Here is a 13958-nt window from a genome sequence, read left to right on the forward strand (position 1 = left end):
CACACACACACACACTCACACTCACACTCACACTCACACTCACACTCACACTCACACTCACACTCACACTCGCACACACACACACTCACATACACACACACTAACTTGCCGACTGTCACTTGGTCAGTCGATGTTCAAACTATAAAAATAAAGAGTTTCCTGTAAAACTCTCACCTCAAAAGTCTGTGTGTCACATTCAAACTTTAAGTGTCACATTTAACTTTAAGACATTACACAGAAAATAGTCAGCAAAATGCATTTGCATATTGCAACACAAAAAGCTGATCAGCACCAACTAATAAAACTACACTTTTAGGAGTGTTTCTGTTGTCCCTGTTGCACTTGAGTGCTAAAACCTTGTCTAGTTGAGAAAACCTAAAACAGCTTGCACAAACCACACACACAAGCTTCTAGAAACTAAAGCAAAAAAAAAAGGGGTTTTTGGGCCACATGCATGTGTTTTGAGCGGGTCTGATACCTGCATGCAGTCCAGTGTATTCTGGTTAGCGGCCACAAAACACAAAGTATAGGACAGAAAGAGAGAGAGGAAACATCATGCATGTCAAAAGCAGTCAGAGCAGATATTAGATTAGATGATTAAACGCTGCAGTCCAGGACCTGTTGAACCGCATCACTGTTGAATGCAATCTAAAACCTCAAGACTCAAAATACACAAAAACTGAGAGTATTAAATTATTTTTCAGTTTTGAGGTACTAGAGTGAATACTATATTTTTCTAGATCAAATGCAAGGACAGTCAAGCAAGAAATCTGGGCTGCACACGCTCAAAATCAAGGGTTTGATTCCCACTGATACTGATATAATGTAAAGGTCAAAAGCAATATGAGTTACTTTGGAAAAAATTAAGCAAATTATTGCTTTGAACACCATATTCAAGAGCTCTCTAAGCACTCTTAATGCTCATTCAAACCTTGTTGAATTAATGAATTAAACAAAATGTATTTGTTGCATATTGTTTATTTATTTTTTTTGTTTTTTACAATTATTTAATTTTATTACAATTTAAATACATGTTTTGGCAATATTGTATGTAAAACAACTCAAAGTACTTTTAAAAAATCACAAAATTGACTAGTAGCTAAACAGAGCCCTCTGCAGGTTGCACATACAATCATCAGTGATGCAGTTTAGTGAGAGAAACAGGAAATGCAACACATCAAACAGGAAGTGCACACGCTGTACTCTACCAGCTCTCTGTGCAATACGAGCTGCACCAGATCCTGAGAAAGACATAACTCAGTTAAACAACACACAAATACACAGTCATTAAAACCCCAAGCATCGTAAACACAGACATTTTCTATCATCCACTCATCACAGCTCTTTAGTTAATGCAATTTAAATGGTTAATTTAACAAGAAACTGTCATAACAAAAACTAAAGCAAAGCAATGAGATGTAAAACTCACCTCCAGCATCTGCACGACACCTTCATGTTCTCTTTTAGCAAATAATTGAGCCTGTGGAAGCAGAGCACACTCTTTAACGCAAAATCACACATATAATTATCTCATTCATTAATTTGCATTCAGGAATACGAAGCACCAACATTAGACTTATTCCTATATAAATTCCCATTAAAAGAAGAATTAATATTATAATAACACTGTGCAACTGACCCGCTGGAGTCGCTTGATTTCATCCTGTTTGAACTTGAGGATAGCCAGTGCCTGCTCATGCTCCAATTCCAGCTGCTGCCTGCGCTCGGCGACGTCTCGCATGTGCTGCCATCGCATACACACACGACACAAATATACAAACCCATTACACACCTAATGCCATGTCAACATGTTGAGAAACGGACTGAACGTGAGCTTTTTACCTTTAGGACCTGCTCTAGGTTCTCCAGCTTTGCACGGAGTCGCTGGTTCTCCTCCAGAACTGAACTATGCTGAGCGTTCAAAACACAGAGCTGTTCCTTTAGCTCCTCATTTTCAGCCTGCGACTACAGAAACACAGAGTTTACACTGACCTTTAACACCCAGAGGGAGCATAAACACACCATCACTTGCCCAGCAATGGATGCTCTGCAGTGAATAGGTGCCGTCAGAATGAGAGTCCAAACTAGGGCTGTGCGATTAATCGAAATCGAATCGAAATCGTGATTTGAGAGGTTGCGATTTGCTAATCGCAAAGCCTGCGATATGGACGCGATATTACTCTGTTCCAGAGCATATGCATGACTGCCAGCCTTGAGTTGCAGTCTTACTAACCAATAGAGTGAGCGCACCTCCGTTCTCCCCAATCAGCACTGCTCTAGCCAACTGCATAAACACCCACCATTAAAAAAAAAAAAGAAAAAGCGGGACGGGAGAGAGACAGAGTGGGATTATGGCGTCTACTGGGTCAGATCGATAGTTAGGCAAATTAAAACTAAAGAAACCCGTATGTAACTTAAGCTTCGAAATGACAAGACTATGAACATTTTAACGAACATTCATAATTTGCAAGAGCTGCGTCACAGCCCATATCAAAAGCTCCCTTATCGGTTCTGTTTTCAGTACTGGAGAATAAAAGATACATTCTTAGATGTTTTTGTTAGTACGTGAACGTTATTTTACACATTTTATCTCCCCAACAGATTAATTTGAAAGAAGTTAACAGCTGATAAAAACATCACAATAATCCACAAGTAATCCACACCACTCCAGTCCATCAGTTAATGTCTTGAGAAATCAAAAGCTGCTTTTTTGTAAGAAACAAACCCATCATTAAGATGTTTTAACCTTAAACCGTCGCTTCTGGCTAAAATACATAGTCCATTATAACGCTTCCTCCGGTGAAAAAGTCCATCTCCTGTTGTCTCTCACATCAAAATCCTGCCAAATATTTGTTTAGAACCGTTTTGGACTGTTTTGGCTTGTACACGCTGCTTGATCCGTGCAGATTTCTCTCCTGATTCAGATTAGATGACTTTTTCACTGGAGAAAGCATTATTATGGATAGAGGACTCATATTTTAGCCAGAAGCAAAAGGTTCTGACGGCACCCATTCACTGCAGAGCAAGTGATGCAATGCTACATTCCTCCAAATCTGATGAAGAAACAAACTCATCCACATCTTGGATGGCTTGGATCGAACTTTATTTTTTAAATTTGACAATGTTTCACCTGGTCGAGCAGCTGAGCCTTTCTCCTGAGGAGTTCTGCCTCCTCCACTAAGTGCTCATTTCTGCTGTGCTCGTCCACTAGCTGGTTCTCCTGTGAACACACACACACACACACACACACACACACTTTTTCAGCCTGACATGCAGGAAACATGCACTGTAAGCATTAAAATATGAGAAAACACTCACCAAATCAAGACATCGTTTCTGTCTCTTCCGCACCTCATGCTCAAGAACTTCACATTCTTTCCTCTTCTTGCCCAACTCACTTTCCTTCAGAAACATCAAAGAACATGTTCAGAAACATGGATATATTCATCAAATTGAAAAGAGAACCTCATGACTTTTGCAGTCATTCATAATTACTGAGTAAGGAAAAAATGTATTATTATTATAATAATTATAATAATAATTTTTTAATAATTCAGAGAAGAACAATATATATATTTAATATTTTACAGCTGAACAAGACTAGAAAAATTCTATATCTACAAAGGGATTTTCTATTTTAAACATTAATTTAAAAAAACTTTAATGTCTTAAATAATACATAATAACTATTTACATTAATTAATTATTATTAATCATTAAATGATCAACTAGTTTAATAGGCTCAGTGTCAAAGAATTTACTTTTTTGGCATTTACTTTCATTTATTCAGCATTTTATCCAACATAAGCAATTTGTCACAGTGCCAAAAATAAACAATAATGAACATATTTAATAAATAAATTTGTAATAAATAATAAATATCATAATGTAATAAACAATAAATAATAATAATAATGATTTAAATAGTAAAGACTGCAAGTTTGAAAGACGAATTAAAAAAAAAATTTGAAAACTGACAATTTAGCAATTTCTAAAATATGAAACTTAATATTTCACAGCTGAAAAAATCTAGAAAAATTCTACATCCATATAGGTTTTTAAGGATTTTTGAAGGCTCCCAAAACTTTTCCAGAGTTTTCAAATTTCCTGATATTTCCAGGTTTTCCATGATGGTGCATATTTATCTGTCCCAGACATTTGTCACAGGCTCCCATAATTCAGGTATTTTTTAGGGTGGTTTGTTACTTAAAGTGAAAAATATGTGCAAATAAAAAGAGCATTTGTTGTCAGTGTGAATGTACATACACGCATACACATACACACACACACACACACATATATATATATCTGTGATTATGTGACTCTTACCAGCAACTGAAGACGCTCTTCTGTGGTCTGCTCTTCCTGGTGGGTGGAGCCTGTGCCGTGCTCGGGCTTCACTTGCGTCTCTGACTCCTCCCCCTCTGCAGGAGTCTCCTCCCCCTTAACAGGGGCCTCATCTACTACTGTGGGCAGGGTTTCAAACGCAACCTGAAAAAAACAAACACTTATAAACTGTAACCAAACATGCAGCAGCAGGGGGTCACGAATGCTTTACCATATGATAATGTATATGCTAATGACAACAAGCTACTGAGTAAAACTCAAAGAAATATTTAACTCAAAAAGACTAAATCAAATTTTGCATTAAAAAATGTAAGTACATTTCTTTAAATCAAAAATATCTCATTCTCATAATAGAGAAATTAAAATCATCCTTTTCAGATTCAATGACATTTTTGTATTGAAACCAGGAAAGAATAAATCAATGAAACAAACACTGCCATGATGAATATTTACAATTGTACACTATAAAAAAGATTTTTGTAAATAAAACAAAGATTATTAACATACATGTTTACAAGAAAATACTATTTCAGTTTTTCAACTTCAAAATTTCATGTCTAATTCAATGTGTTATTTGCCAATTCTTTATCATTGTGTGTGAAATTAACCAGCAATTTCTGAAATTTGCTAGTATTTCAGTAAAATTTAAGTAAAAATGGTTTCTACCATTTTTACACAATAGCGAGAATGAGATTGTTTCACATTACAGTACATAATTCTGTAATAATTCAGGGATGTGCTGTCAAATTCTTCATGAAAATAATTACACAGCAAAATATCTTAATGGTCTTAAAGTCAACATGAAATGTGATATGCAATCCTTTTTACTTAAAGAAAAAAATATAATAAAAACAAGGACATTTCTTGCTATCGATTACCAGTTATTGAGAGATTCACACTTGACCTAGTTTACCTTTAGCTAGTTTAGTTGAAAGCACCAGTCATGGGAGAAGTTGACATTTGGTCACAGCTCGTCTTTACTCAGCGGGTTAAGGGTCAAATGCCTTAGTGGCTAATTTTAGTGACCATACCTACTTATGCTCAAAGTGGAACTATTCCACTGTGGCCAAAGCCACGACCCGGTGACAGGATCAAACAGCCAACGCAGCACAAGCGGACGAGAAGCCGTTCATCAGCATTCGGACTCATTAACATCACACACACTCTCACTTTACTGGCCAACAGACCAAACTTCAGTAGCTATACAAGTCACATTCTACCAAGAGAGATCCATAATGAGAGGAATATTTAGATTTTATCACACTATAATGATTCAGCGCTGCAGTCGGCTTCAGGAAGTTAAAATCCCATTCATGCTCACCAAAGAGAAACTGAATAATCAAGCATAAACCTTTCAAAGAAAACCTACCATGGTATAAGCGACTGAAATCAAACCAGTGGCTTAAAGTTTTAAATGCATGTTTATTTAGCTATGAAATATTGTTCTTTTGCTTATTATAGCCCTGCATCTTGAGAAAAAAAAAAATCTGCTGATTTGCAAAAAAGGCCTAATATTACCTAATTTGATGATGCTGAGTTCAGAAATATAAATAAGTATTTTTTTTCACAAAATAAGAACGAATATTTTTCGAATTATTATATTTGTATTTTTGTTATTTATTTTAGCTTTAATGCTTTTATCAAAAAAAAAAAAAAGACAAAATGGCAAATTTTTCAGTTTTAATGATAAAAATAAGCATTCATAATGTATTATTTTACTAAGAATCTGCAAAGGAGTGGGGAAAATGTTCAAATACTCCATTTAATTACAAAGAACTTTATAAGCAAAATTTTTCACAAAATCTGTCATTTTCTGTGGCTGTGTGGATGCATCTGGATCATGTTTGCATTTTCTCGGACTGAAAATGGGCTGACAATTGAGCAAATAGTTGTAATCTGGCTCAGATTCAGACAGGAATCTTGTCTTTGTGATGTTTTTTTAAGAAATGAGCATTGGATTTCATTCAATTCCACAAATGTCGACAATTTAGCAAATCTGCCCGAAGACAATATTCGGGTAACATTTAAAGCTTTACATGAAGCACGTTGTGATGCATATATATATATATATATATATATATATATATATACATAAATAACTGTAACCAAAATTAAAATGCATTTGAAGGTTTGTTTGACATGCGTTTAAATGCGTTATACTTTCTAAAGGTGTAAAAATAAATAGGTAAGCATTATAATGTATTATAACTGTGGTTACAATTATTCATGAGATTATATAATTCATCATAAGGTGCATTACAAGGCATAATTATTGCATTAATACACTTTTATAAAGCATTATATATAAAGGCTTTAAGTAAAGTGTTACCAATATTCCTTATATACCTAATCAGATCATGTTGATGTCTGATGAAGGTCATGAAGTTGGCTGAAATGTTTATAATCACTATTTATAGTCAAGCCACATTTATTTCTATAGCGCTTTATACAATACAGGTTGTTTCAAAGCAGCTTCACAGTGATAAACAAGAAAACAACATTATTAATGTTCTTCAACTATGAAACAAATATGATTTATGCTGAAAGGCCGCTCTAAGAAGACAACAGTATCTTTATTCAGATCAATTTAGTTCAATGAAGAAATATAAAGAAAGCAAAGTCTATGTCTGTACAGTGAGTGCTGCACTTTTCTTCTAAAGTTTAAGATTTGACCTCTTGATTGAGCATCATCAGCCTTTTTGTTTTTGTCATTTGAACTTTATAATGCATGAAATCATCTGACGTTTAAAGGAAAGGAGTAAAAGCGCAGGAGTGGCATCAAGCCAGTTGACCAGGCTCACACTCCAGCGTCCCTGAAACACCTGTATAATGACAGATTTGTGCGTGCACTTTTAATTAAACTGTCAGACACATGCAACTGCAATATTTAACAGATGGGAAATGCTGGGTGGAGGTTCAAAAGCACATCTTTAAGGGACAGTTCACCCAAAAATTAAAATTCTGTCATCATTTGCTCATCATGTTTTCCAAACCTGGATAGATTCTGCTGAAAACAGAAGAAGAAATTTTGAAGAATGTGTGTAACCAAACTAGGGATGCAACGATACCAATTTTTCAGAACCGATACCAAAAATTCTGAGTATCAGCTGATTCCGATCCGATACCAGCGCAGTTTTTATTTTTTAAATCAATGTAGAATTTCTATCCTTCTGTGTGTTGACCTGATCATCCCTCTTTTGTGTGTTAAACACAATCTACTAAATACAGACAACTTCATTTTAATGAAAATTAACAAATGAAAAAAATATATAATCATAATCTATGAAAAAAAATACTATTATAAACTAGGTTAGTGGATAATTCAGCAGCAAAAGTTATTCTAGAAAAATCATGGGTGCACAATAATTTTATAAAAACATTAAACTAAACATTTAGTGAAACAACATTATTTAATGGGGAACAAATAAAAGTTAACAGAACAAAAAAAGACTATTAATAATCTTTCATTCAGTATAATACGAAAGGGTATGGCTCCAATAAAGTGCGGCACAAAGTGCTTATGTGCATCCCGTGTGCAGAATGACGCCGGTTTCACACTAGCAGAGCAGAGGCAGCGCAGAAGCAGCTGAACCACGGCTGATACAGATGAGTATCGTTCATTCGGTCACGCTTTTCAGGTGTTCTCCGACAACTGTCTGTCATGTGCTTTGATATGGGCAGCATGCTGTGATGCGGCCGTGTTCCCCTCTGTCACAAGCATATAACATACTAGTGCTGGGCGGTATGACCAAAAATTTATATCACAGTATTTTTTGAAATTATACCGGTTTCACGGTACATGACGGTATTTTTTTTTTTCATGCATGACCGGGTGTTAACCATATTTTCTACTGATTGAGAGAGGAAATACTGCACTATAATCATGGGTGCACAATAATTTTATAAAAACATTAAACTAAGATAAACATTTAGTGGGGAACAAATAAAAGTTAATAAGTGTAGTACTAAATCTGGTCAAATGTTACACATTGCTCTTTACATTCATGAAAAACAAGTAGCCTATATATATATATATATATATATATCTATGGGCAGCATACTCTGCTGTGACGCGGCCGTGTTCCCCTCTGTCCCACACACATGCATATAACATGATGTATATAGGTAGTTTACATGATAAAAAGTCATCTTAAAGTTCATAAATGCCTCTAGTTTTAATCATTTAAACAGGCCTTTGAAGTTTGGGCAATAACTCCTGGCAGTGATGTGTTTTCGTGTAGTTGATTCTGTGCTAACTCTAATATTTTTTTTATGTTGTAGATTTAAGTAGCAAATGAGAATCGCTAAAATGATTGAATATATTTTGAGAGAAAGGTCTTCTTAATGATTATCAGTTTGGTTTAAGATAATTAAAGCAACAGTTTTTCAATAACTAGAAGAATATGTAAAAGTATGGTATTTGGGGTAAAAGCGCCCCTGCTGTTGGGGCGAAAGGCACAATAATTAACATGATAATTAATAGATGGCTGACTTTTCCAATTGTTGACATGACACATGGTTAGATTCAGATGGTAAATATCATATAGCCTATTATGTTGGGTGTCCACCTTAGAGATAATCACCATGTTTATAATGAAACCATCATATTTAAAAACATGATACACGCTTTTCAGGTGTTCTCCGACAACTGTCTGTCATGTGCTTTGGTTTATGCTATGGGCAGCATACTCTGCTGTGACGCGGCCGTGTTCCCCTCTGTCCCACACACATGCATATAACATGATGTATATAGGTAGTTTACATGATAAAAAGTCATCTTAAAGTTCATAAATGCCTCTAGTTTTAATCATTTAAACAGGCCTTTGAAGTTTGGGCAGTAACTCCTGGCAGTGATGTGTTTTCTTGTAGTTGATTCTGTGCTAACTTTATCTAATATTTGATGTTTTTTAAAATGTAGATTTAAGTAGCAAATAAAAATCGCTAAAATGATTGAATATATTTTGAGGAAAAGCTCTTCTTAATGATTCCCAGTTTTGTTTAAGATAATTGAAGCAACAGTTTTTCAATAACTTTTACAATAATGTAAAAGTATGGTATTTGGGGTAAAAAGTAATCACCATGTTTATAATGAAACCATCATATTTAAAAACATGATAATAATCATATCATATAATAAAATATCATTTGTTGTTACTACTGTAAATTTATATAAAATTATTATGGTATTTCCTTCAGTGCTTTCAGAATCTTTACTTTTTAAAATGATTTTGTTTCTGTATTTTAAAATATATTTTTATATTAACATTTTAATGACAGTATATTTACCAAAAAAAAATAATTCTTTTATTTCTCAAAATAAGCAGAAAAACTTTGCTAAAGTGGTTGTTTTGGACAAGTATTAACTTAGACATTATTTAAAAAACATTATTTTAGCTAAAGTATTTGTATCAATACTGTGTGCCTTTTGCCCCATGCTTTTTACCCCGTGTGTGGGGTAAAAGGCCCCCTTGCTACCTCATACATTTATACGATTTTTAAACAAAAACCACTTGTATGATTTATTTTCACACAAAATCTGTTGCTCCATAAATGTTTAATACAAACAATATTTTTTCTGCAATCATACATTATGGGCGTAGTGAAAAGCACATTTTTTCTTAAGGTGTGCCTTTAGCCCTGTTGCACCCTATTTTGTTGTTGGTTTTTCATATGGTGATTGTGAAACGCGAAACACTTCACTTACATGACTTTATGGTGAAATGTGTTATTTTTCATGTTAATCAGGGGCATGTTTCATAAAACAAGTTTACCAAATAAGCCAAGCTTATTTCAGTTAGTCTGACTTATTTTGAACCAAATCAACTGACAATACGTCAGACTAACTGAAATAAACCTGGCTTATTTGGTAAACTTGTTTTATGAAACAGGCCCCAGGTCAATTTTGATCAAGAAAAAAACACTGTGGCTTTAATTGAGCGTAAGCGGCGCAGCAAAACTAGACTCGGCGCTTAAACGATCGTGGCACTGCCGCTTCTGCTCTGCTCCTGCTACGTGCTGCCTCTGCGTGCGGTGTGAATGCTCTAATCTGTTAACATGGGCGCCGAAAAAAATACGCTTTGCTTACGCGTGCAGTGTGAAACCGACGTGATGCGCTTGAAGCAACACGGAGTAACAGCGCGCAGTGCTGCGCATAAAAAAGGGAAGAGATATTGATGTGTAGTGTATTGTATCTGTGAGATATTTTATTGAGACTTTTCTTTTAACAGTTTTAAATCTCGGTTATTGTGCGCTCTTGAAGAGAGTTTCATCGTTTTGACTGTAATAACCGAACACGACACGCAGTTTGTATGCTGAATGGAGGATGACAGACAGACACAGCTGGGAGAAGAGTTTACGTCAACTTGACTTAAATATTCATCTATACTTCACATTCAAATATGTAATGGCTTCAGAACACTTAAAATATAGTGCACGAAAACTTGATGGCGCTTTATAATGTTTTTGTGCCTTTTGTGGGGCTTAACAATAAGACAGAATAGTATACGCACAACATCGGATTTGGATCGGTCTCGTCTGACAGATACCCCGATCCGACAGAAAATGCCAGTATCGGAGCCGATACCGATCCTGAGTATCGGATCGATGCATGATGCATCCCTAAACCAAACAGCTGATGGTCTCCATTGACTTCCATAGTATTTTTTTTTCTTCAAACTACGGAAGTCAATGGTGACCAACAATTGTTTGGTTCCCAAAACATCTTCGTTTATGTTCAACTGAAAAAAAAAAAACTCGTACAGGTTTTGAACAACTTGAGGGTAAATGATTACAAAATAAAATTTTTGGCTGAACTATCTCTCAAAGTACATTAATTAAAGATCATACATTAAAATACAAAAATTAAACAAAGTACATTAAGACAATGGGTTTGTATGACAAGTTTTCTGAAATGTTATGTTTAAATATGTTTCATTTTGTTGACAGAGTTAAAAGTTTCTATGGGGGATTTTCTTGTTATCACTTCATAAATCAGCAAATACTGTCAACAGTCAGAAATTAATACACTTTCACCATGTTTTTTGAAATAAAATGTTTAAAATGTTTCAGGTGAATGACATATGACAACATATGAATAATATATAGATGGGAATAAAGCTGGTATATGCAAGTGCTGCTGACGTGGAGAAAAATTCTGAAAACTGAAATCTACAGCTGCAGAAAGATAAAGTGTAATAAAATTAACGCTTAAATGTGTATTTTTGATATTTTGTTTTCACTAGTCTAAAAGAAGACATGCTACAGAAGCAAAATAGCTTTACATTTGACTAGTGCATGAAAAACAACCAATGATTTGCTTGTAGCATCTTGCCTTGAATAGCTGATGTATGAACGATTCTCATGAACACTGCATTGAAGTTATGAACAGGTCTGTGTTTATGTGCACGTCTGTGTTCATATGATCCTGAAAAGACACCAAACACAACAGTGATAATGCATGTACACAGAGCAACTTATAACTAATATCAATGACCTTATAAATGGCAGTATTCAAAATTTTAAACTAGCACCTCGTTTTTGTCCTAGTCATTACCTACAACATGCTAATTGCTATTGCTAGTCACTGACAGGTCGAATTATGGAGAGGTCAACAAGTGAGCAATTTATAGGACAAAAACTTGTACTGAACAAGATGTTCAATATTTTCCATTTTCCTATGTTTAAATGTGCATATCTGAAAAAAGTTTGTCAACTTTTAGTAAAACACTAGCATATTAGCTGTAAAGCTAATATGCACAAAACTCCCATTCTGATTATCTGCAAACAGTTATGAGAGTATATTCTTCTTTATTCTAAATTAAATGCAAAACTAACCCTCAAATTACAGACTTTAAGGGTTAAACTGCCTTATACTGAGTCCTCATGCACAGGCCTGCTGGTGGCTAAAGCTAACACTTGCTCATCATCCTATTCAGCCGCAACTTTAAGACTGAAAACTCAGTCAAATAAACTGATCCGAAACGGAACCTTTGGTTTAAGCCTTATTTTATTTGCGTTAAGGCTGTTCAACCCCATACGCCGGCCTCCGTTCGCTATAAGCACATTGCTGTAATCACCGTGGACTACTGAAACGGGTAACTAGATCACTTCTTTAAAAAGCACCTTAATGGATTGGCCTGCCGCTGGTTTGCTTTTATAGCACATGCATTAAATGCATTGACTGTCTTCAGGCATTTTGCTACTGCAATCTGTTTGCATATTGAAACTGTCACGTCTGGCAGAGCCGAATTGTTGTAAAACACCAAATTTTGTTATGCATCATCCAAACTAGGCCTAAAAGTGCTTCTTCTGTAGCTATTCTTTCATGCACAATTATGCACATACTTCATGCATGCAAAGACACAACTTTGCAAGCGAGTTCTGAGAAGCTGGAAGGGCCGTAATCAGACGCCAGCACTCGTCTGCTGATGAGGACAGGTGAGTGTTATAATCGCTCCTGCGCTGACGCCACGCGCACACACACACGCACACTCTTCAATTTCATATAACACATGCATGTTACATCATTACAGCATTCATGCAATTATCACGGCTACAGGATGCATTCTTCTCTGCAACAGCTCAAAGTATGAACACGTCACTACAGGTAAAAGTGACCTACCCCTGTCCTGTGAGCCGATGGAAAGCAAAGAGTCTGCGTTTGGGACGGCTGCGGGAATCTTTGGTTCGCTTTGAGCTGAAGTCGTACCTACCATCCAAAACCCTCTCAACGCTACCACGGCAACAGCCAGAGGATTATGGGACTGTACCATTCTGCTGTCATAGGGGATTAGAGCGCACACAACATGGCCCCTTTATTTCTGTGTGTGTGTGTGTCGCAAATGACCAGATTACCCTGTACCGCCATTCTCATCCAGGCTTTACAGAGACGGTGAGGACAGCTGAGATTGAAACTTCAAATGGTCAGTAAAGTGAGTGCAACATAGACTAGCAGTCAAAAGTTTGTCCGTTTCACTAACTAACCTCAAGCATTTAGGTAGAAGCCTTTTGCACAAATACAGTATGCACACAATGTACATATTGATTAGAAAGACTGATGCAATCAACCTGATTAAGACTTAAAGGAATAGTTCACCCAAAAATGAAACTTTGCTGAACATTTACTCAGGCCATGCAAGATGTAGATGAGTTTCTTTCTTAATCAGATTTGGTGAAATGTAGCATTCCGTCACTTGCTCACCAGTGGATCCTCTGCAGTGAATGGGTGCCGTCAGAATGAGAGTCCAAACAGCTGATAAAAACATCACAATAATCCACAAGTATGTTTTTAGGAAACAAATCCATCAGTAAGTCTTATTAACTTGAAATCATTGCTTCTGGTCAAAATATGAGTCCATATCTCCTGTTGTTTCTCACTTCAAAATCCTGCCATATATTTGTTTAGAGCTGTTTTGGACTGTTTTGGCTTGTAAACAGTGCTTGATCTGTGCAGATTTCTCTCCTGATTCAGACCAGAACTTTTTTATGGATTATGGACTCATATTTTAGCTGATGGCAGCGGTTTGAAGTTAAAAATGTCATGATGGATTTGTTTTTTCCAAACACTCTGCTTTTGTCTTCTCAAGATGTTAACTGATGGACTGGAGTGGTGT

The 13958-nt window shown here is 35.7% G+C and overlaps 1 protein-coding gene across 1 annotated transcript in view; it reads right to left on the reverse strand.

Moving 5' to 3' along the window:
* LOC107663881 (peripheral-type benzodiazepine receptor-associated protein 1-like) overlaps nucleotides 1-13958 on the reverse strand; it is a 118309-nt gene that overhangs the window by 33764 nt on the left and 70587 nt on the right. Inside the window, exons 8-14 of the mRNA XM_016454306.1 lie at nucleotides 4330-4491; nucleotides 3319-3402; nucleotides 3131-3220; nucleotides 1843-1965; nucleotides 1640-1744; nucleotides 1430-1480; nucleotides 479-499 (exon numbers count right to left, since the gene is read on the reverse strand). Coding sequence (XP_016309792.1) covers nucleotides 479-499; nucleotides 1430-1480; nucleotides 1640-1744; nucleotides 1843-1965; nucleotides 3131-3220; nucleotides 3319-3402; nucleotides 4330-4491 — 636 coding nt within the window. The remainder of the gene's footprint in view (nucleotides 1-478; nucleotides 500-1429; nucleotides 1481-1639; nucleotides 1745-1842; nucleotides 1966-3130; nucleotides 3221-3318; nucleotides 3403-4329; nucleotides 4492-13958) is intronic.

The sequence above is a fragment of the Sinocyclocheilus anshuiensis genome, unplaced genomic scaffold (assembly GCF_001515605.1).
Source record: "Sinocyclocheilus anshuiensis isolate Anshui unplaced genomic scaffold, SAMN03320099.WGS_v1.1 scaffold245, whole genome shotgun sequence".
In the NCBI taxonomy this organism is placed as follows: Eukaryota; Metazoa; Chordata; class Actinopteri; order Cypriniformes; family Cyprinidae; genus Sinocyclocheilus; species Sinocyclocheilus anshuiensis.